The 23,906-nt window shown below is 49.0% G+C and overlaps 1 protein-coding gene across 1 annotated transcript in view; it reads left to right on the top strand.

The window, feature by feature from the left end:
* Nucleotides 1-733: 733 nt before the first annotated feature.
* LOC149858302 (uncharacterized) overlaps nucleotides 734-23,906 on the top strand; it is a 62,001-nt gene continuing 38,828 nt past the window's right edge. Inside the window, exons 1-2 of the mRNA XM_090060057.1 lie at nucleotides 734-867; nucleotides 1,408-1,489. Of these exons, the coding sequence (XP_089916183.1) occupies nucleotides 1,433-1,489 (57 nt within the window). The 5' untranslated portion in view covers nucleotides 734-867; nucleotides 1,408-1,432. The remainder of the gene's footprint in view (nucleotides 868-1,407; nucleotides 1,490-23,906) is intronic.

Genomic DNA, 23,906 nt, shown 5'->3' with positions numbered 1-23,906 from the left:
ACAGCCTCAGGCAAATGAATTGTGCAACTGGCCAGCCTAACTGCAGTCTTAATTGTAGCTAATTGGTATGGGTCCTGGTTTCCTTTTTCTACCTGAGAGACATGCTGCTTATCTGGAGAAGTTCCCTGTGACTGGGAAAGCAGAGCAGTAGAAGAGGGCAGGGTTGGAAGAAATGGGCACTACAGGGGTGTTGTAAGAAGAGAAGAGGGAGGAGGGCACACATGTCCTTAAGAACTGTGTTAGTCTTGGCCAGTGCCCACCCTACCATATCCCCCCACTGCACGTGTGACTGAACTAAGCAGTTGGTAGGGGTTGTGCCAAGCTGGCCAGTTTTGCCAGCCAGCAGAAGATACCCGAGCTTCAGGAATGCTTTTATTAAACAACCGGCTCCAACCAGGTTTCATCTGCACGCATACACATGCTTTACATGAATACTCCCACCTCCCAAAGAGAGGGCAGCTGTTAATCTAGCAGAGGAAGCAGGAGAGTTAACAATAATGCTACCTTAGTAATTGCCACAACATGAAATGAAATACACCAGCCTCCTGATTGGGGCCTTGAAATACCATTAACAGAGCTGAGGGAGCAGAGCCTGTTTCCAACACAGAGTGCCTGGTGCTCCCACCCCCAGCCAGGCAGCAGAACGAAATAATTGATTGCCTCCTCACTGCAAAGTTGAAATGGCTTTTGATGTTCAGCCATTCATTGTGGTAACTGGAATGCTAACACCATTCATTTTAGCTGCAGCCCCACAAATGGATGGCTTTAATAATGGCTAATTTGGGATGATGAATTAACTATTTGGGGTGACATTAGTGTTGAATAAGGAGAAGTGGAGGAGGGAAGAGGCTGAACTAACCTCAACAGGTGAGCTCTAAGCCCTCTGCATTCCTGAGGTAAACTGGGAGCTGCTTGTTGGGATGTATGGTAAGGTATGCATGAGCAGAGTAGGAGATGGTGCTAATGTACCTGTGTGCATCTCTGTGCCTTGCTGAAGTGACTGTGGGAGCAAGCCAGGCCTGTCTGTACCGCTGTGTCTAGAACCTAAGTCTGTGCTCAAGTAATGGCATGGTGGGTCTTGGAGAGGTGGCTATGCTACTGCATGTGTGTAATTGGGGCCAGATCTCAAACAGGAGCATTGCTAACATAGCTGTGTCAGGATTTCATACTGGCAAATCATTTGTCATACAGATGCTGGCAGAGCAGCTCTTTTTACCATTACAGCCTATTTGAGTCTTCCCGAGTGCAATTTTAGCTTTATAGCTGCAGCATACTACTTTCACTGGTGCTGTTGTAGCAGCAAGGGGGCTTACTTATCCCTACACTGACAGATAAAACTGCTCTCAGAAGTCTGTAGTATGGGCATAGTCTGTGTGTATGCATGCATGTGTCCATGTGTATCCTCAGTTTGGAAAAGATTCGGAGAGCTTTGATGATTCAGGCAGTCCCTGCCTGCTGCAGCAGGAAGCTGGAGCTGGACTTGGAGCTGGTAAGTAGGGGTGGGGAAGGGGGGCTGGAGGAGGGAGGAGGGGACCATGGGGGTCCCCCACCAGGCTTCATCCCTTGCTTGTTCCCCCAGCCCCCCCATGGCTTCCTTGCCTGGCCTGTCCTCAGTTGGGCTCCGGGAATGGCAAGAGACACATGGGTGCAAGCTCATTGTGCCCCCGCACCTCAAAGCCCCCCAGTGACCCCCAACAGCTACAGAGCACCCCACCGATCCCCAGCACAGCCAGAGGTAACTGGGGCCCATGGTAGGAGGGGACTAGTGTAGCTCAGCTGCAGGGAGGCAGCTGAGAGGAGCCAAGGAGGGTCTCACCCCACCCTGGCTTCTACTTGGTACAGCCCCGCAGGGAGAGAGAAGAGGGGGAGAGGGTACTCGCCGGTCCCTCTCCAGTGAGGCAGGGTCCCCCAAATCTTGGGTAGGGCCCCCTTGCCTGGGAGCAGCATGGTGCCAGTGGTGGGCCCACTGTGCATGCATGTAGTTTAAAAGGGCCTGCCAATGAAAAAAAAGCTTTAGTTGGGCTCCGGGAGTGGCAAGAGATACATGGGAGCAAGCCTATCATGCCCCCACACCCCAAAGTCCCCCAGCAACCCCCAACAGCCGCAGAGCACCCCTGCTCACCCCCAGCACAGCCCCGTAAGCGGGGCCTGTGGTGCAAGGGGACTAGCCTAACTCAGCTGCTGCGAGGCAGCTGAGAGGAACTGAGGAGGGTCTCGCCCCACCCTGGCCCCTACTTCACCCAGTCCCCCGGGACCCACAAGGCCAGAGCCGTGCAAACAGGCACGCTTGTCTGCTCGGTGTGTGAGTTAGTGCAGGAATTTCCTTAGGAGGGTGAGCGGGAGGGTCCAAGGCTCTGCCAATGAGTCCCTAGGGTAGGTAGTCACAGTAAGAGCCATACTACCACCAGTACAATGTGCATGGGCACACGCCATACCCTGAGGATCCCCTCGGAGTCTGTGACCTCCCCACTGGCACGTCTGAGGTCTCCACCCAGATGGAGCGCATGGTTCTGGGCTCCGCGCAGATGGAGCCTCTGGCTCTCGGCTGTGGGGGCTGCCTGGCACGGTTCCAGGCTCATGGGACTGGGAGCATGGCCACCTCCCAGCCAGGTAATGAGAGAATACAGGGCTTTGGGAGCGGGTCTTATGGGGTTGTGGGTCCAGGTGGTCTTTTCCTCATTCCTCCTGGGACATGGACTGAGGAGGGAGAGATAGGTAGAGGTAATCAACCAAACATTGCAGTGCTGGTGTGTCATCGTGAAGGCTTCGGCTTTCATGATCACAGTTCGCTCTTTAGTGAGAGAGGTGATGGTCTGCTGGAGAGAGGAAAAATGTCCAGCATACCTACAGCCTAGGAAATGACCTGCTGGGTGGCACGGAAGTGGAAAGGGATCTTGGAGTCCTAGTGGACTCCAAGATGAACATGAGTCGGCAGTGTGACGAAACCATCAGAAAAGCCAATGGCACTTTATCGTGCATCAGCAGATGCATGACAAATAGGTCCAAGGAGATGATACTTCCCCTCTATCGGGCGCTGGTCAGACCGCAGCTGGAGTACTGCGTGCAATTCTGGGCGCCGCACTTCAAGAAGGATGCGGATAACCTGGAGAGGGTCCAGAGAAGGGCCACTCGTATGGTTAAGGGCCTGCAGGCCAAGCCCTACGAGGAGAGATTAGAGAAACTGGACCTTTTCAGCCTCCGCAAGAGAAGGTTGAGAGGCGACCTGGTGGCTGCCTATAAGTTCGTCAGGGGGGCACAGAAGGGAATTGGTGAGTATTTATTCACCAAGGCGCCCCCGGGGGTTACAAGAAATAATGGCCACAAGCTAGAAGAGAGCAGATTTAGATTGGATATTAGGAGGAACTTCTTCACAGTTCGAGTGGCCAAGGTCTGGAACGGGCTCCCAAGGGAGGTGGTGCTCTCCCCTACCCTGGGGGTATTCAAGAGAAGGTTGGATGTGTATCTAGCTGGGGTAATGTAGGCCCAGCACTCTTTCCTGCTTATGCAGGGGGTCGGACTCGATGATCTATTGAGATCCCTTCCGACCCTAGCATCTATGAATCTATGAGAGATGGCCTCCACCTCACTCCGCTGGGGAAGAGGCTCTTCTCAGCCAAACTGGGTGACTTGTTTGACCAGGCTTTAAACTGAGCCCTCAAGGGGTTGTGGGGATTTCCACCACTGCAAGCCCACTGGGCAACTCTTGTAAATCCAGCAAGCTAAGCCTGTCAAAGGAACCCACCCCTACTCTAGCCCTGGAATGATTTGTGGGGAAGACAAGAGCCCTCGATGGGACACTTTCCTGCCTTTATACCAATGCCAGAAGCTTGGAGAATAAACAGGAGGAACTGGTCCTTCTGCTAAACAAGAATGACTACAATATCATCAGGATAACGGAGACCTGGTGGGACTCCACCTATGACTGGGCCACAGGTATAGATGGCTATAACCTGTACAGGCATGATCATGCAGATAAAAGGGGTGGGGGTGTAGCTCTCTATGTCAAGGACTTCTACACGTCCCTGCAAATTTGCAAATTGACATTGGCACCCAGGAAGGACAACTGGAATCTCTCTGGGTTAAAATACATGGGGAACATGGCACAAGGACATCATGGTGGGAGTCTACTACAGACCTCCTAACCAGAAACAAGAGCTGGACCAGGAATTCACCAGGGAACTGACTGAGGCAGCATGCTGTCAGTGCATGGTTGTCATGGGAGACTTTAACAACCCGGACATCTCATGGGAAGAGCACCTGGCCAAATCTGATTGGTCGCAAAGCTTCCTCACCTGTGTGGATGAGCTCTACCTGACCCAAGAAGTCTATGAGCTGATGAGAGGTAAAGCGTTGCTGGACCTAGCACTGGCCGGGGGGCAATCTAGTCAGTGACCTAAGAATCAGTGGAAAGCTAGGTGACAGTGAGCTGATCACCTTTACTATCCATCGCAAAGCTGGCAAGTCAGTCAGCAATACAGAAGTCCTTGACTTCAGGAAAGCTGACTTTGACAAGCTCAGGAGGCTCACTGCATTGTCGAGGCGCTAAGGGACCATGACTTGACAGGCAGAGGAGTCCAAGAGGAGTGGTTGCTCCTCAAGGGAGCAATCCTGACAGCTCTTGGCTGCGGGAGCTGCCTGCCACGATTCCAGGCACATGGGACTGTGAGTATAACCACCTCCCCTTGCAAGGTCTGCTCCACCTTGGAATCTCTGAGGTGCCAGATAGAGGAGCTCCAGATCACAATCCAAAGACTGTGTGTCATCAGGGATGGTGAGCAGGGGATAGATTCCTACTACCAGGCCCTTCCCTCCATGATGGGTGAGGGTCAACCAACGTCACCCTCCAGGACAAGAGGGGACTTGAGGATCTCCCATACTGTCCAGCCAGGGGCTTTAACCAAGGTGGTCAATGGCCCCAAGGCCTGCCGCAGTAAGGTCCTCTCCCCTCTGGAGCTTTGCAACAGGTATGAACATCTTGCAGACCCAGTAGAGCCTGCAGAGCTGCCAGCTCCTATAGGCAAGGGAGGATCACTCTTGGCTCCCATTCCTACTCTCCCTAAGATAAAATGCAGATCATCATGGGAGACTCCCTCCTGAGCGGGACCAACGGGACAATCTCCCGCCCCAACCCCTTAGCCCAGGAGGTCTGCTGCCTCCCAGGACCTGCATCTGGGATGTAATGGAGAAGATCCCAAAGCTTATCTGGCCCTCAGACCACTACCCTATGCTCCTTATCTATGTGGGCACAAATGACACAGCTCGGAGCAATCCCAGCCAGGTCATGAGAGACTACAGGGCTCTGGGAGTGGGGTTTAGGGGATTGGGGGCACAGGTGGTTTTTTCCTCACTCCTCCCAGTTATGAATCATGGGCTGAGGAGGGAGAGACGGATTGAGGTAGTCAACCATAGACTGCAGCGCTGGTGTCATCGTGAGGGCTTTGGCTTCCATGATCACAGTCTGCTCTTTGGTGAGAGAGGTAGTGGTCTGCTTGGAAGAGATGGCCGCCACCTCTCTCCACTGGGGAGGAGGCTCTTCTCAGCCAGAATGGCTGACCTGCTTGACCGAGCTGTAAACTAAGCCCGCTGGGGGATGGGTGGATAACTGGCAATGCACGTCCACTAGGCAACTACTGCATACCTACCTCAGCCCTGGAACAGTGTCTGCCTGGGATTGCAAGCAAGCCCAGGGCTTCCAATGGGACACTTACATATCTGTACATCAGGAGCTTGGGAAAGAAACAGGAGGAACTGGTTCTCCTGCTAAGCAAGAAAGACTACAATCTCATAGGGATAACGGACCTGGTGGGACTCCACCTATGACTGGGCCACAGTTATAGATGGCTATACCCTGTACAGGAGAGACCATGCAGAAAAAAGGGGTGGGGGTGTAGCTCTGTATGTCAAGGAAAGCTACACGTCCCTGCAAATTGATATTGGCACCCAGGAAGGATGACTGGAGTCCCTCTGGGTAAAATTTTGTGGGGAACATGGCACAGGGGAAACCATAGTAGGAGTCTGCTACAGACCTCCTAACCAAAAACAAGAGCTAGACCAGGAATTCACAAGGGAGCTGACTGAGGCTGCATGCTCTTGGTACATGTTTGTCATGGGAGACTTTAACTACCCAGACATCTCATGGGAAGAGAACTTGGCCAAATCTGATTAGTCGCAAAGCTGCCTCACATGTGTGGACAAGTTTTACCTGACTCAAGAAGTCTATGGGCCGACAAGAGGTAAAGTGTGGCTGGACCTGGTACTGGCCAAAGGGGATGATCTAGTCAGTGACATAAGAATCAAGGGAAAGCTGGGCGATAGTGACCACAAGTTGATCACCTTTACTATCCATCGCACAGCTGGCAAGTCAGTCAGCAATGCAGAAGTCATCAAATTTAGGAAAGCTGACTTTGATAAGCTCAGATGGCTCATTGTTGAGGCCTTAAGGGACCATGACTTGACAGGAAGAGGAGTCCAAGAGGAGTAGTTGCTCCTCAAGGGAGGGATCCTTAAAGTACAAGGGATATCCATCCCATCTCAGAGGAAGGGTAGCAAAATCCCGGGACATCATTCTCCCCTTGTACTCAGCCTTGGTGAGTCCGCAGCTGGAGTACTGCGTCCAGTTTTGGGCTCCACAATTCAAAAAGGATGTGGAGAAGCTTGAGAGAGTCCAGAGGAGAGCCATGCGCGTGATCAGAGGTCAGGAAAACAGATCTTATGATGATAGGCTGAGAGACATGGGACTCTTTAGCCTGGAAAAGCGCAGGCTCAGGGGTGATCTGATGGCCACCTGTAAGTTTATCAGGGGTGACCACCAGGATGTGGGGGAACGTTTGTTCACCAGAGCGCCCCAAGGGATGACTAGGTCGAACGGTCACAAACTCCTGCAAGACCGTTTCAGGCTGGACATAAGGAAGAATTTTTTAGTGTCCGAGCCCCCAAGGTCTGGAACAGTCTGCCAGCGGAGGTGGTTCAAGCACCTACATTGAACACCTTCAAGAGTAAATTGGATGCTTATCTTGCTGGGATCCTATGACCCCAGCTGACTTCCTGCCCTTTGGGCAGGGGGCTGGATTTGATGATCTCCTGAGGTCCCTTCCAGCCCTGATGTCTAGGAAATCTATGAAAAGGGCACAGCAACCTCCTTGGCTCAGCAGGGAACTTGAGGACCTCCTATGTCTCAAAAGAGAGACTTACAAAGGATGAAAGGCTTCCTCATGTGTGTGGACGAGCTCTACCTGACTCAAGAAGTCTATGGGCTGACAAGTGGTAAAGCGTTGCTGGACCTGGTAATGGCCAAAGGGGATGATCTGGTCAGTGATCTAAGAATTGATGGAAAGCTGGGTGATAGTGACCACGAGTTGATCACCTTTACTATCCATCGCAAAGCTGGCAAGTCGGTCAGCAATGCAGAAGTCCTTGACTTTAGGAAAGCTGACTTCAACAAGCTAAGGAGACTCATTGTTGAGGCCCTAAGGGACCATGACTTGACAGGAAGATGAGTCCAAGAGGAGTGGTTGCTCCTGAAGGGAGTGATCCTGACAGCACAAGAGTTGTCCATCCCAACTCGGAGGAAAGGTATCAAAAGTGTGCAGCAACCCCCTTGGCTCAGCAGGGAACTTGAGGACCTCCTACCCCTAAAAAGAGAGACTTATAAAGGATGTAAGGCTCAAATAACCACCAAGGAGGAGTACTCAGCACTGGTCCTTACCTGCAGGAAGCGGACCAGGAAAGCTAAGGCTGCAACTGAACTCCATCTGGCTTCACATATCAAGGATAGTCAAAAGTCCTTTTTCAGATATGTAGGGAGTTGGGAAAAAAGCAAAGATAACATTGGACCCCTGCTGAACCAAATGGGACAACTGATAACCAACACCTAGGAAAAAGCCAACGTATTTACTGGGTACTTTGTGTCGGTCTTTCATCAGCCCAAAGGGAACGCCCTGCCAGCATGATGCAGGATGGCCAGGATGAGGGTGTAATTATACCCATCATTGGTGTAGACCTCGTAATGGAACACCTTGAGAGGCAGGACATCTTCAAGTCAGCTGGTCCTGACAGATTACACCCTAGAGTACTCAAGAAGCTGGCAGGTGTCATAGCCCAACCATCGGCAAAAATATTCAAAAACTCATGGTGCTCAGGTGAAGTACCTGAAGACTGGAAGAAGGCCAATGTGGTACCCATCTTTAAGAAAGGGCGGAAAGTAGATCACGGGAATTACCTGCCAATCAACTTGACCTCAGTCCCCAGTAAGATTCTGGAGGAAATTATCAAAGAGACTCCTCTTGATAAGCTAGCTGATGGCCACATCCTGACGGACAGCCAGCATGGGTTTGTCACGAGTAGGTGTTGTCTGAACAATCTCATCTCCTTCTATGACCAGGTGACATATCACCTGGATAAGGGACAAGAAACTGACATCATATATCTGGATTTAAAAAAAGCCTTTGATCTGGGATCCCATGATTTCCTCATGGAAAAATTGGCTAACTGTGGCCTCAGCTCCATCACAGTCTGATGGCTGGGAAATTGGCTCCAAGGTCGGACCCAGAGAGAAGTAGTCAATGAAAGCGAATCATTATGGCACTCTGTGACCAGTGGTGTCCCCCAAGGCTCTGTTCTTGGACTGATTCTCTTTAACACCTTTATCAATGATACGGACATTGGTGTCAGAAGCACACCGGCCAAGTTCGCCGATGACACTAAATGCATAGCGTCCTCACCTGAGGATAAGCTAGCTACTGATCCAGGCTAACTTGGGTAAGCTTAGTAAGTGGGCGGATATAAACCTGATGTCGTTCAATAATGAAAAATGTAAGGTACTCTACCTCAGGGGAAAAAAACCCACAGCATGCTTATAGGCTTGGCAGTGCTACACTCACTAGCACCACGGCTAAAAGAGACTTGGGGGTCATGACTGACCACAAGATGAACACAAGCCACCAATGCGATGTCGCAGCTGGTAAAGCAAACAAAACTCTGTTCACCTTGGTGAGGCCGCAGCTGGAATACTGCATCCAATTCTGGGCTCCAGAATTCAAGAAGTATTGGAAAAACTTGAGAGAGTCCAGAGGAGAGCCACATACATGATCAGAGGGCAAGAAAATAGGCCTTATGAAGAGGGGCTGAGAGCCATGAGACTCTTCAGCCTGGAAAAGCACAGGGGTGACCTGGTGGCTGCCTATAAGTAGATAAGGGGTGTGCATAAGAATCTGGGGGAACATCTGTTCACCAGAGTGCCCCAGGGGATAACAAGAACCAATGGTCATAAAGTCTTCCAAGACCATTTTAGGCTGGACATAAGGAAAAACTTCTTTACTGTCTAAGCCTCCAAGGCCTGGAATAGACTCCCTTTCAAAGTGGCAGAGGCACCTACTGTGGACACATTCAAGAAACGTTTGGATGCTTATCTTACTGGGATCCTTTGACCCTAGCTGACTTCCTGCCCATGGGTCAGGGAGATGGACTTGATGATCTTTAAGGTCCCTTCCGACCCTAATGTCTATGAAATCTATGAAGCTCCCAGTACTTTAAAAAAAGCCCCAATTTGGTTTAAAATGAAAGCTATGTTTCATGCAGGACACCAGACATGGAGGACTTGAGAACAACCATAAATAGTATGAGATAAACCATAAAATTGTGAGTTGCCAATGTCTAAACTGCTTGGGACTGGTACACAAAAAAACTGGGATCCATGCATTTGAATAAGGAAACTGTTCAAGGAAATGATTCTGCTCAGGGGATACTCCAGCAAGCTAAATTCATCATGCATATGATTCACAGTGCTCACTCAGCTCTCAAAATCCTTGCTAATTCTTTAATAAGAGCAGTGTGAGGGTCTCAAAACATGTCACTGCTCTTCCTCAGTGAAGCTTCACAGTCCCTTAGTGAGGTAAGCCAAGTAATGCTGGGGTTGCTAACTCCCCAGGGATTTTATGCTGAAGGTGTCCATGCAGCAGCTGTTTTACTGCACAAGCAAATCTGCACAGTGGGCTAGGGAAGAAGAAAAGGAGGACCTGGTGGGGGAGATTGAAACTGCAGAGGGAATTTGTAATATTAATTAAAAATAAGCAGTGGTTTCCTCCAGCACTTCCCCTTGAGGTGCTCAGGGTGCATTGTGAAGGCATCACTGAGGTGAACAGAATGTAATTGCCAGGTTGGTATTTAGCCAGGAAGCCAAAATAATCAAAAAATCCTTTTTGTTCCCAGAGCTGATTTAGAATATTACTTTTGCATTGGACTTGAAAGCTGTTGCTGCCAACAGCATAGCACCTTCTAATGCAGTAATTCTCAACCTTTTCAGATTTAAGACACCCCTTGCTTGACTCAAGGCACCCCTCAAAAAATGCCAGCTCTAAGATCTCACCCATTTTTTTTATTACAGAAAAATAATAGAGCAATTCTTGTGGCAAGGACCTTAGCCTACAACAGGGCAGGATGTTTTTGACACTATATTCCTGTATTAAAGCTCTCAATTTATCTTGTGAATCATACATAGGTGTCTGCATGCATAGCAATGGTAAGATTGTGTGGCATTCCACAGCACCCTTAAAAGCATCTCAGGGCATGCCAGGGTACCACAGCACCCTGGAAAGAGCCACTGCCCTAATACTGTCATGGTACAGAGTGAATAGAAACTGGAGGTGAAAAGCAGGACTTCCTGCCAATCCATCTCTTACTGTGTTTGTGTCTCACAGGAGTATGGGAACTGTCAACACTGGCCCTGTCCAGTTTCACAGAGCTCTAGGGACTTTTCTCTAATAGTATCCAGGAGAAGCTGCTTCCAAGACAGGCACAAGAATACCACAGTAACAGGTGTGGGATAATCTGCCTCCCTTCTGGTCTCTAACAGGAAGAAACTGCCTCAAGCCAAAAGCAGAAGGATTAATATAATTTTCCAAATTGTCATTATTAATTATGATGATTCTGATTAGTTTCTAGATTCCTATAAATGTCCAGACTTTCTTTGACTCTTCCTAAGCTCTCATCCTCATCAATTTCTAGTAGTTGAGAGGCCCATAAGATGGGTGCCCTTTCATATTGCCTTTATTAGTTTGGAATTTGCTACTTATTTGTTTCCTTGATCATTCCCTTGTCACAGTTTGAGAGGACAAAGACAGATTCACCACATTTTGGCCATTGGTCTTGATGGGGGATTCTGAGCGCTGCTGTGACCAAAATGATACACAATGGTACCTGTTCTGGGAGGTCTCCTATCCAAGTATTGACCTACTGGGACACTGCTCAGCTGGCTGTACCAAAGCACTGAACAAGATGGTGTCATCATAAGCTGTACTGAACAACTTCAGGGCTGGTAGCCATCACTCTGGGGCTGAGGTTCAGGAGCTACTAAGAATGAGAGCTGCATTGACTGCTTTTGTGTCATGCCTGTCACACAAGGAGCTGAAGTGATTTACATGTGGCTCTTTTACAATATTGTGACTACTGACACTCTGGGATATGGCTTGTGGGTGGCACCCCACAGAGGGTGGCACCCTCTGAGAGCTGAAGCTGTCTCCCTGGTAGCCTGGGGAAGAGCTCTCAATCTTCCAGAGGTGAGGAGGCCCCTCCCCGCCACCCCCAAGAATCAGCAAAGACTATAAATTGGAGGGCAAAGCTAAGCCTGCTAAGGTCAGCTCAGGCGGGAGAGTAGCTGGAGAGAAGCACTGCCCTTGCTGTCTGCACAAGTGTAGGGAAATACAGGTTATGTCAGTTATAAAATGAGGCGTAATGTGCAGTGCTGATGGTAACTATTGTACCTGGTATTGTAACTGGTTGGGCTGCTTGTAGGTGCTTGTGCACAAGCCTGGAGACCAGGGGTGATGCGTAGAGGGTGCACATGGGTGCACGTGCACCCCCTGAGCATGGTGGTGCACCCCCTACAAAAAGGTGCCACCGACAATGTTGGTGGCACCTGCAAGCGGTCGCCACCCTGCCACCAACACCACCAGCGTCATCTGAGTGCGGTCTATGATCACCACTGGCTGATGCTGCCGGTGGTGTCTGTGGGTGGTTGCACCCCGGACACCACTCACCACCTCCCCACCCCCACTACCGACAGCACTAGCAGTGTCTGTGGGAGCTCCCTGCTTACCACCACCTCACTCCTGCCGCCGCCATGCCCCCCACCCCCCAGCCACTGGGGGCATGCGTTGTTCATGCTGGAGCCTTTAGGAAACAGCTGAATTCCAGCAAAGGAGCCAGGAGTCCTCACCATACCTGCATGGTGTCCTGTCAGTGAGATGGGGCAGGACCCTTAGAGTAGGTCTGTTCTGTAGCCCTGGTGTGTCTGGGCAGAGATGTCCCTGAGCATCTCTTGTTCATGCATAACAAACCTGGAAGCAGCTCAGGACGCACCTGCAGCTGCTCCCAGTTAGCCCAGAACTTCAGAACATAAGAACTGCCATTTACTGGGTCAGACGATAGGTCCATCTTGAACAGGGTATGACCAGAGTTTTTCCACTGTTCCTCTCTCACTTGCAGTCTCCACCATTTAAGGTCTACAAAGTTCTGATTCAGAGGCTATATCCCTAACTCCTGTGCTCAATAGCTACTTATGCACTTTTCCTCCAAGAATTCATCCAATCCCTTTTTGAATCTAGCTAAACTGTCAGCTTCCACAACATCCTGTGGCAATGAGTTCCTCACTTCAATTACACGCCACATGAAAAATAACTTCCTTTGGTTAGTGTTAAACTTATTACCTACTAGTTTCATTTTGTGTCCCTCAACTTCTTGTATTATGAGAGAGAGTACATACTAAATCCCTATTGACTTTCTCTTCACCATTGAGTATATTGTAAACCCTCCTCAAATATCCCTTTTCTAAATTGAAGAAGCCTAGTCTCTTTAGTCTCACCTCGTGTGGAAGCCCCTCCATACCAGTAATCATCTTTTTTACTCTTTTTATTGTCTCTAGTTCTTCTATATCCTTTCTGAGGTATGGGGACCAGAACTGGGCACTGTGTTCAAGGCATGGATGCAACATGGATTTATAAAGGGACATAATGACACTTCCAGTTTTGTTTACAATTCCCTTCTTAATAATCCCTAGCATTTTGTTTGCCTCTGATGGCTGCTGAGCACTGAGCTGACCAGAACCAATGGCCCCCCTGGTGCTGGTCTGGGGTGGGGAACGCTGGCCAGGTCCTCTAGTCAGGGGATACTTGGAAGTGGGATGGAGAAGCACTGGTGGCAGTACCAGTTTTGCCAGCAGCACTTCTGGTTTCACCACTAGCATTTCTGGGCTCAGCAATTGGCTACCGGGGGAACCACCCTGCCCCCCACTCGGCCACAGGTGGCGGGGGCACAACTGCAAGCATTGGCTCCCAGGTGCCAGAGACCCACGGTATGTCACTGACCAGAACCTCCTGTTATTGTACAGGAAAGAGACTCCCAGGTCCTCTTACCCATCATAGTGTAGGTGTAATTTGGGTTATTTTTGCCCAAGTGCATCACTTTACACTTACCTACATTGAATTTTACCTGCCATTTAGTTGCTTGTTAGTTCAATAGTTCCAGATCCTTCTGCAGTCCTCACAGTCCTCCTTTGTCTTTACCTCTTTGAATAATTTTCTATCACTTGCACTTTTGGCCACCTTGCTACTCACCCCCTTTTCCAGATAGTCACCTTTTTCCAGTCTAGTGAGTGACTACAGGAGAAAGGAGGGGCAGCTTCACTGCCCCATATCTGGGTTTGTTCCTTGGGACCAACTGGGCAGGCACCACGCTCTGGTGTACCCAACCATGGACACACCAGGGGGTGGTGCAGACATACATGTCCTCAAAGCTCTCCCTCCCTGAGCCCCATGGGCCTTGGCTGGTGTGGACAGAGCACTGCTGAGTTAGGGGCCCATGTATCCATGGCAACAGTTGGTAGCTCATGTGAGACTGCTGCCCACTGTACCAACTGCAGTTGGCTCACTGGGCAGGTCTCCCCTGTACCTGAGCCATGCCAAGGACACTGCAATGTCCACGTAGCAGAAGTGGAGTGGGCCTCTTCTGCTTCACCACAGTGCTCCCCCTGACAACACACATGCATCTTGTCTTCTTTCACCTGTCTCCTACCTGTACTTAGACCACAGGCTTCTGGGGGAAGAAACAGTCTTTTTGTTCTTTTTGTACGTATTCAGCTGCAAGATGTTTTAGGTCCTAAACAGACCTGGCTCCAGGGGTTCTACCCATGCCAGCTTCGCTCGTGGCCTCACAGGCCTCCTAGAAGCTCTACTACTAGCAGTACCACTGCAGCTGGGGCCCTGGGGTATCACTCCCTCCAGGCTGAGGTGGCCTGGATCACACCAGGGCTCTCTGGCAACTACTGCCACTGGCCAAAGTAAAACGGTAGGAGTTTTCTTAGAAAGTACAACTCAGGGGAGCAGAAAAGCAGAGGGCAATGTGAATTAATTCATCCAGCTCTGTCAGGGCTCAAAAATGTGTCTGAAGGGCCCTCATGCCCTGAAGGCTGGCTGGGGGACATAATACTGCTAGTTGATATACCAGGTCCCCCCAGAGCCTGGAGCATCCATCTAAGGAGGATCAGCTACATCTACATGCAAGTTTTTCATGGACTCACCCCTAAAGAAAGCAACTGTGTCCAAGCTCTGAGGCCGTGGGGTGGGCAGCCATATCTGACACTTGCACTCTGGCACTCCCCTGCCCCCTCTGAATGAACCAGTCCTATTCCCACATTGCAGATACCATTACAGATTTCAATGTCTTGCCCCCAACTGAGGAAAAAGTCACTTACACCACTGTCATCAAAATAGGGGAGGTGCACGTTACCAAGGTATACAAAACCCCTAATTCGGAATGACTGAAGCTAGCACTCCCAAGTGCACCAATCCCAGCTCTGTATGTTGGGGACTTTAACAGCCACCACACTATGTGGGATTATGAAGCAAATGAAGCCAACTGCTAAGACCTTATGGACTGGATGTCCATGGAAGATCTGCAACTGGTCTTCATTCCCAAACAGTAAGCAACCTTTCATTCAGCTTGCTGGCAACATGATTATAACCCAGATCTTACCATCATGTCCAGTACTCTAAGTGAGACCATGCTCCATGCATCCCACAATGTACTCCCCAACTTTTCCAACAGCCAACATAGGCACATCATTACTTATATTAGCATCGAGATCCTTGTGATTTTGTCTAAACTGATCATATGGTGGAACCTAGCCAAAACTGACTGGGTCTGCTACAGGAAAGCTGTTGAAAAGGTGGTGAAGGCCCTGCTAGAGTCTTTGGATTCAGCCAGATGCCAAAGGTGGATTAAGTGTGTTGAAGGTCTGGACTTCATGCACTCTAGTTGATGTGCCTGGGCTCTATAACAATGCCTTGGAGCCGCTAACCCAGTGGAATATCAGACCCCAAAACTCCATGCCAACTCCACAGCTTCTAAATTGGTAGATAATACAAAAGGACCTCTCGACAAAAACACCAAATGAGAGATCATTCATCAATTACACTGGATAATGACATCAATCCCTATACAAGCCCTTACCAACAGTAGCATAGACAAAGTGAAGGAGGGGTTAACCACAATGAAGAAACAGAACACAGCTGGTGGAGATAGTATCCTACCACAATTTCTCCATCATCTAGGCCCCAAGGGACTCAAGTGGTTAGCAAAACTATACACCAAAACCATGGAATCTGGATTCATACCAAAAGCATGGCAGGAGGTGATGATCATTGCAGTACTCAAATCATGTAAGCTGATCAATAACCTGGAAGCTGTAGGCCAATATTACTCCTTCGTACAACCTATAAACTCTTGGGATGTATCATCCTCAGGAGTATCAGTCCTTTTATCGAGCCAGTGCTCCCTGATGAACAAGGGGGATTCTAGCCTAAGTGAAGTTGCTGTGACCAGGTCTTGGCCCTTATAACACATATTGAGGCTGGTTTTCAGAAAAAGTCCAAGACTGGTGCAGCCTATGACATGTTTTGGCTTAAAAGTCTGACACTGAATCTCACAAAGATTATACCCTGCTACCAAATACTATGCCTGATACGGACAATGCAGAGTAATAGGTAGCTATGTGTCCACTTGGGTAACAGAGTCCACTTGTCCTGGTTCCTCAGCAATGGACTGCCACAGGCTCAGAACTAGCACTGTTTAACGTATACGCAAACAATATACTGTCAACAGAATCACACAGATTTGTATATGTGAATGACCTTGTTTTGGTAACACAAGGAGCCACCTCCAGTGACATTGAGTCTACCTTGAATGAGGACCTGAATACTATGGAGGAATATTTTTAGAAATGGAGACTCGTGGCAAACTCCCCCCCCCCAAAAAAAAAAAAAAAACAACCCCAAAAACCAAAAACAACAGTCTCTGCATTCCGTCTTGATAACAGGAATGTTAAGCATACTGTGAAGGTAACTTTCTGTGGCAACACCATGTAGTATGACTCCATCGTATCTCAGCGTGAGGCTGGACCACACGTTAACCTTCCATGACCACCTGAAGAAGATAGCTGCCAAGACAAAGATAAGAGTAATTTGGTCCAAGAATTGGCAAGCATAAGCTGGGCAGCATCAGCATCAGATTTATGGAAATCAGTGCTGGCCCTTGCATACTCTGTAGCTGAGTACTGTGCACTGGTATGGACCAGAAGCACTTACATTCGACTTGTTGACAACCAACTGAACTCTGCAATATGGCACATCATTGGAACCCTCAAGTCAGCCCCAACACCTTGACTTCCTGTGCTGTTGCACATCACTTCACCACCCATACATCATGGGGGAAGATGCCTGTGTGTGATTTCTTTTATCACTGGTGTCATGGAAAGTTTTGAGTATGTGCTGCCAGCACAGAAGAGGTTAAACTGACATGCGCAGTTTGAAGCTGTGAGTGGAAATTTCCAAGGCTCACCCAGTCCTTGCCCCCTGGGTGACCTGCGGAGCTGTCAATCATTGTTGACCTACTTTCCCCACAGAGCATGCTCAGATTGTGTCAGCTTCTGACTGAGAGCATGCTCAGTCAGAACCTGACATGAGGTAATCGGACTAGAAATTTCTCTGCGGAGAGCACGTTGATTGGCTACCAAATTGATATAAAAGTTCTGTGAGCCCCTCCCTCAGGGGGGAGATCGCGTGGACCAGAGACAGAGGCTGCTGCTGCAGGGACTGTTCTCTGAGTCAGGCTTCAAGGCCTATTGATCTCCTCCTTTGGCTCCGTGGCTTAGTCCTTCGTATTACTCGTTGTATTGCGGTTTTGACTACGATCATCTGGCTTCTGACTTACCTTTTGAACTGATTAACGGCTTACGATTTCGGATCACCCTCTGGACTTTGTTTAACCCGGTTCCGGACCACCGACCTCGGCTTTCTTCACCACCTACGACTCTGCTCATCCCTCCAACTGACGTCTCCGCTGCATCACCTTCTGGCTACTGACCTCGGCTTTCTCATACGACCACCCGATTTGTCCATTGCTGTGGACTGGCGTCACGCGGTTCATCATCACCGTGTTACAGTTCGTTTTCGTTGTTTGTGATCCCCATTTATGAGCTGTTGACCAGCCCTGGGACTAGGTCTTTGGACTGAACCTCGTGGGCCAACAGACCCCTTTGTTGTTAATTGTTTGTTTGTGTTCAAAACTGTAACTGAAGACCTTTCTGCCTACGCCTGAAGCGTAAGTCAAATAAATTAACCTGTTCTTTATCAATCCGCTCCGAGTCCCTAACTCTAGACTCTACGCCGCTAATCCCACCTGTCCGTATCTAATTGCCACCCCGGCCCACCGTGACCTTGGGGCCCGATCCCTCGGTTTTCCCCGACAACTGAGAAGCTGCTACACATCAGCTTCCAGACAGTTCTTGGCAGAACGGGACTGCAATCCAACGGCAAGGAGGCCAAGAGAATTCAAGATCTCATTCCACTGTAGCCTTCGTTGGCCTTTGCAGCCATTGAGGTTCTAACATCTTCTTCTACCTGCTCCACTGTTGAGGACTTGCAGATCCATAGCAGGGGGTGAGACAGGCTTATTATAATGGTGAGCTGTACTCGCCATGTCATAGCACCATTAAAGGATATATGTGACTTTTCAGGAGGGAAAACATTGCCATCTGCTTTCCCCATGACATCTTCTGTCCCCACCATATCCTAAGACAACAAGAAGAGATGGAAAAGCAGGAATGGTAGAAACAGTGTGTTGCAGACTGAGTTGTGAATCCAGGGCCACCCACCCCACACAGAAACTCATGGCTGAAATGCGACAGAGTCTATCGATCCCAGAATGGCCTCATCAGCCATTTCTAACTGGACCCACAGATAAAGCAATCATGGAAGACAGTCATTCTTGACTACAAGGGATTGCTGATAAATATATATATCCACAGCCTAACTGCCTTTTCCGTATCAGGATCCTCCCAGCCAACCAGGATCCACATGGTGTGAAAAGGACAAGCTAGTTATTTGAAGCTTGAAAGGTTGCATCCCTCCTAAACAGCATTGTCCCCATCTAAAAGAACTGTGGTGCTCTCACCAGGTGATAAATCCGCAAGCCTTTCTCAAATCTTGCAAAGTTCTAGTAGCAGTGTCTTCCAGAGGTTAGTTGCGGGTTGAGCAAAAAGTATTTTCTATGTTCAGCTTCAGGTATGCCTTTCCTAGGATATCCCCTGTTCCACTATAAAGAGAAAACTTGAATAGGAGTCTCTGACTGACCTGTCTCTGATTCATCATCTCATAATCTGGCCTTAGGTATTCTCTTATTTGCCTGATTCGTAAACCTGATCTTTTCAGTCTCCTTCATACAGGATTCTGTCCAGGCCTCCAGTCTGATTGCCCATCTATCTCCAGACTCCTATTTCTACTACTTATTTTTGAACTAGACTGAGCATCATTTACCAGCTGAAGATGCACCACTGATCTACATAATGGCAATATAGATAAGGCAGGGATTGATTGATTGGCTATTTTAAACCTGTAACTGGATTGAGCTACACAGCAGTAAAATATGAAACAGCAGTATCATTTAGATCAACAATAAAATATAGTTTGCATCCTATTCAAATTCTGTCTGTACTGAACCAGTAAGCATGTTGTACCTACCTCTCCCAGGTAGATAGACCTCACCATGGTATAAAATGATTTATAAAACCATAGCATAGGCATGACCTTAATGTAATGTTATTTGCCCCATGGAGCCCCAACATAGTTCAGAAGGGGCTCAAACCTGGTCTGGTTGTGTTGAAGTTGGAGACCAAACTGGGTGATGGGCAATGACATCTGAGCTGTGGATGGAAATAAATGTCAATTAAGTTTCCTGCTAGCACCATCCGGGAACTGACTTAACAGCAAACCAAAAGTGTTTAAATCTTGACCCTATATCCCAAGCTGCATCTTGGACAAGGTCTCTATTTCCAACCAAACCACAGATGCAAAGATCCCCAGATTTTGTAAACTGGATTGTTCGTAAGTGCAGGCCAAACTTCCATGGAAAGCCTAGAAGTCAACTGCTGTGCTGTCAGCTGTTGGCATCAGCCAGGAAAGAGGGTGTGAAGCCAACTGCTGGGCATGTGATCCTGCATCTCTGGTAGGAGGGATTCAGTGAAATTGATTGTAGAGCTCTTTCCAGTTAGTTTCTCCTTTCTCTCTGCCTCACCTCCCCTGATAAACATCGGTTTCCAGCTGCAGCCAGAAGTCCCCTCCTTCACTGTCAGTGCTTCTGGAGAGGATTTGGGAATTACTGCTCCCTGTGCTCTGTCGTGATTCATATTACATTTAGTGCTGGATGTGAACTGGACCTGAGCACTAGCCATTTATCCCCTGCAAGGGCTTGCTGCCACATTTTCTCTTGAACAAATGTATAAATGTCTAGCTGCTGGAAAGACTGGAAATATGAGGGAGGCAGTTTGGATGTCTGACGGGACAATCTCCCCGTGCACTGCATACCAGCTCAGGGCTGCCTGGTGACATCAGTGCCAGGACTAGCATAGGTCAGACTGGCACATATGAGGTCAGTCATGACCTCAGCTGGGGCCTTCAAAGGAGTTGCAAAGAGCACAGGAACAGCAGCCCTAGTCAAGCAGCACCAGGCACCAAATCTTTTTCTGAGTCAACAAATTGAGAAGCAAAGAAGGTTCATCTCCAAATGTGCCTGCCAACAGCCAGTACCTGAGTCCTCTCCTATTCAGGCTGAGATTCAAAACAACCCAGACTACTGGGCCATCTCCTGATCTCTCTGGGTAGCATTGGATCATGAGATACTGCTCCCAGTGAGTGTCCTGGGACCCTGCTGGGAGTCTGACTGGTAGAATAAGCAACTGTGTGGGGGTGCCGTGGGATGGAGCAGAAATCAGAGAGGAGGGAGCTATGAAGCTTTTTGCTCCCAGGGACTAAGAGAATTTTACTACAGAAAGGCATTTTTCCGTGCTGCTCTGAGGGTTAATTATCTTCTAAAAGCTGGAGTAGGGTGTAGGGGAGGTAGAGCCAAAACAAAAAAAATCAGGAATTTAGTGATTACTGATTAGGGAAAAGAGAAAGGAAATAGAAATGCAGCACATGCCAGTCAGGAAATGAAGGGACAAAGGGGGAACAATGGGGCCACCTAGTAATGCACCACAGTGCATCCCCTTAATGGACATTTCTAAAGCTCTCCATCCTAGCCTCATTTAAAAGAACATTTTCCATCAGTCCCTAGTGGAGTGCCAAAGGGTTAAAAGGAAATCATGCTGGCAAAATCATCTCTGCTTCTATTGTGGGAAATAGCAAGAGCAGTTCAAATTCAACCATCAAAGCGTTTTTACTTTATTTACTTATATTAATAGGCAGAGTGTATTTTTCCTCTTCCCCACAACACAGACACATTCCCATACTGTACAAACATGCACACGCACATGTGCACATACACGTGCACACACACACACATACACATCTCTATAGTAGGCACCCATGGAAGTAGTACAAATAAACACAGACAAATCTACCTGGGCTGATGCAAATCATAAAGAGTCTCTGTAACAGAGAGAATGTAAAGGCAGTCTTTAAAGCAGCCAGAGCCAGAGGCCTCATATTATGGGAGCCTGAACAACCCCTCTTCTCTTCAGTCTCCTCCACCACCATGAGGCATTACTTTTTGCACAGAAAGAATCTGGATATGTGGATCCCTGTTGGCTACAACAGAGGAAGCTGAGGACACACAGCCCTTTTTTATCACTCTGCTCAGAGATATGCAGGATCCAACCGAGAGACTGCAGCCAACAGTGAAGATAAGAGCTACCAGATCGCCTTCTTGGGAATTCATTCCCATAGGATCTTGATTGTCTGTGGCTTAACTGTCTCTAATTGACAGCAGATGTACTGCACTTTATGGTTTCTGGTGCACTGTACTGTGTCTTTGCTCTACCTCTGATTTTTGGCTTTCTCTCAGGATCCCATCAGGGTGTAATGCAATGGACTGCAGATCCAATAACCCCAGGCCACTCAGTGCACTTGACCTTCATTCCATCATTTGTCTCAAAGCCAGGCAAATCCACCTTGCTGCTTGCTAACACACTTTCTTCTGTCCACAAGTTTAACCCCACCGCCAATGGGAAGTTTGATCATTCTTATAGCTGTGAAGGGCTAGGGATTACCTCCAGGGAACCAGTCCATGATAGCCCTGGAAGAACAATACTACCCCCAGAGGGTTCACTGTTCAGCAGCTACCCATTAGGGTAGCTTGATAGAGGCCTTGAATCTCCAACTCACAGCTGTCCCCACAAGGATTTTTTTTTCAGGCTTGGGGCAAACCTACTTCCTACCAGATGGACCAGAAGAATGATCTCAACCTCCTGAAGATGACTGAGATGTCCCAGCATTAATCAAGTTACCTTGTGACCCTGTCACACAGCTGTGGGGATCTCACTACCAGGCCCGGCTAGACAGAATGTCAGACCTATTCACACATGGGCGATCATGTCACTCAACTGTGGCTGGACACTTCAAGCTGGAGGTCTACAACTGATGAAAGAAGTCATGCTTTGCATATATGCAGCAACTTCTTCCAGAGGATCTCAAATTGCCTTACGTTGGTAGGTGGGTTCTATCCCCATTTTATGGACAAGAAAACATAGAAGAGGTAATCAGGACAAGCTGTGAGCTAGCAGAAAAATCAGAAACAGAAGACACCACAGCCCAGGCCCTCATTCTTATGCACCCTGCTCCACTTGTGTGCTAGGCCAGGTAGAGCCCCTGACAAAGCAGGCCCCAACTTGGCATCCAGGTCCCTGACTTCTGCAGCCTGGAATCCTGCTGTATTTAATTGAAAAGCTGGAGATTCTGCATCTCCCCTATTAGTTCCCAAATACACTGTCCAGCTGCCCCTGTAGGGAACTCTGACAGAAGCTGGCCTTTGCCTGGAGGTGTGTTGTGAAGGTCAAAGTTCATCTGTGTGTAGCAGTATTAAAAATGAACCCATCTGAAGGAATAGGAAGGGCTGCCCTGCAGAGACACAGTTTGTCCCAGTAGGGACATGGTTTGCCCTGAGGATGAGTGAAGCTGCTTTAGAGGTAGCCCTTTTGGAAGTGGGAGGGGTGATGTAACCCCAGCAGGATTTGAATGAGACACATTAGCACAAGCCCAGGAAGAGCCCTGGCCTGGGATTGGCTGAGAGGCTTGGTTAAGAGAGGGGAGCAGTTTTCCAGGAAAGAACAAAGAGAGAGAGAGGGTGAGAGACAGGCTGAAGACCAGGGAAAGGATCTCCCCACACCATCTCCCCCAAGAGCCCCTTGCAGGCCTGCAGAAGTAGCAGAGAGAGGCGGCAGGGAAGAGTGCTGCACTGTGTCAGTTCTCCCTCCCTTCTCTTCTGAGCCCTGCCGGGGCAGGACAAGGGAAGAGTTGCCTGTGAGGAGACTCCAAGCCTGGGAAGACCCTGCTGCAAGTCCCTATGTGGCTGGGTGAGCACAGCAGGGTAGGGGACACAGGGCCAGGAGGGAAGCTAGAGACTGCCCTGTTTTTTCCCCTGTGAGTGAGAAGGCACTGGGGAGGGGCAGGCTCAGGTGCTGGAGGGAGCCTTGCACTGGAGGACCAGGGTCTGCTCCAGCCACCAGAAGCCCAGGGGCAGGCAGGGCCCAGGGAGGGACTGCATTTGCTGGGTGCTGTGAGGCTGTGCTGGGCAGGGGAAACTGTTACAAACTGCAGCCCAGATACTGCTCCCTGCTGAGCCAGGGCAGGGGTCTGGACAGAAATAATCTCTCTTGCAGGGACAGCAGTGTAGAAGCCACTGCCTGCTGCACTGAGACCCCTGGAGCTTGTGCGAGGGACGCCAGCACTAGGGACCGCCCACAGATCCTGTGCAGGGCCACAGACAGTCCTGCTCCCTGAGAACCCAGCCAGGGGCAGTGCACACAGGGTCCTCAGTACACATTGTACGAATTATAGACCGTGTGAATAAGTTCTTGATGGTTTATTAGTTGGAGTATCAATGTATTTATGTATTGGTTCCTTATTTATCATGGGTAATTTGCACACCTTCTCCTAGTGTAAAATATATCCAAGAAGCACTAACCCTTAAGCCACCATCACCAGGCCATGCGGTGTAACATTTGTTCTATTGCATTGGTTATATGTTACCTTGTAAATAATTAAATGCTGAAAATAGTTTTATAATGGTCTGCAAGGTTGTCTGATTGTAAAGGGAGGCTTTCTGCTCAGGGACCCTGCGGCACCTACCTACTGGCTACCAAGTACCCCTGAGTCCCAAAATTCAGGTGAAGGCACAGAGGTGTTGAATTTTTATGGGAGAGGGGGAGTGCCATCAGACTTAGGCAGTGAGTTACACGGGTGCGGGTTCTTTCAAGGGCAGGGTTATTTCCTTCCTCCTGTCCTTTCTCAAATAGGAATTGCTTTACAGATGCTGGGCAGCATTTAAGCCAGGGATGGGCAAAATATTGTCCACAGGCTGGATTC

The sequence above is a fragment of the Crocodylus siamensis genome, chromosome 8, assembly GCF_052110815.1.
Source record: "Crocodylus siamensis isolate JL-2025a chromosome 8, ASM5211081v1, whole genome shotgun sequence".
NCBI classification, from domain to species: domain Eukaryota; kingdom Metazoa; phylum Chordata; order Crocodylia; family Crocodylidae; genus Crocodylus; species Crocodylus siamensis.
This window is presented reverse-complemented; position numbering and strand designations above follow the sequence as displayed.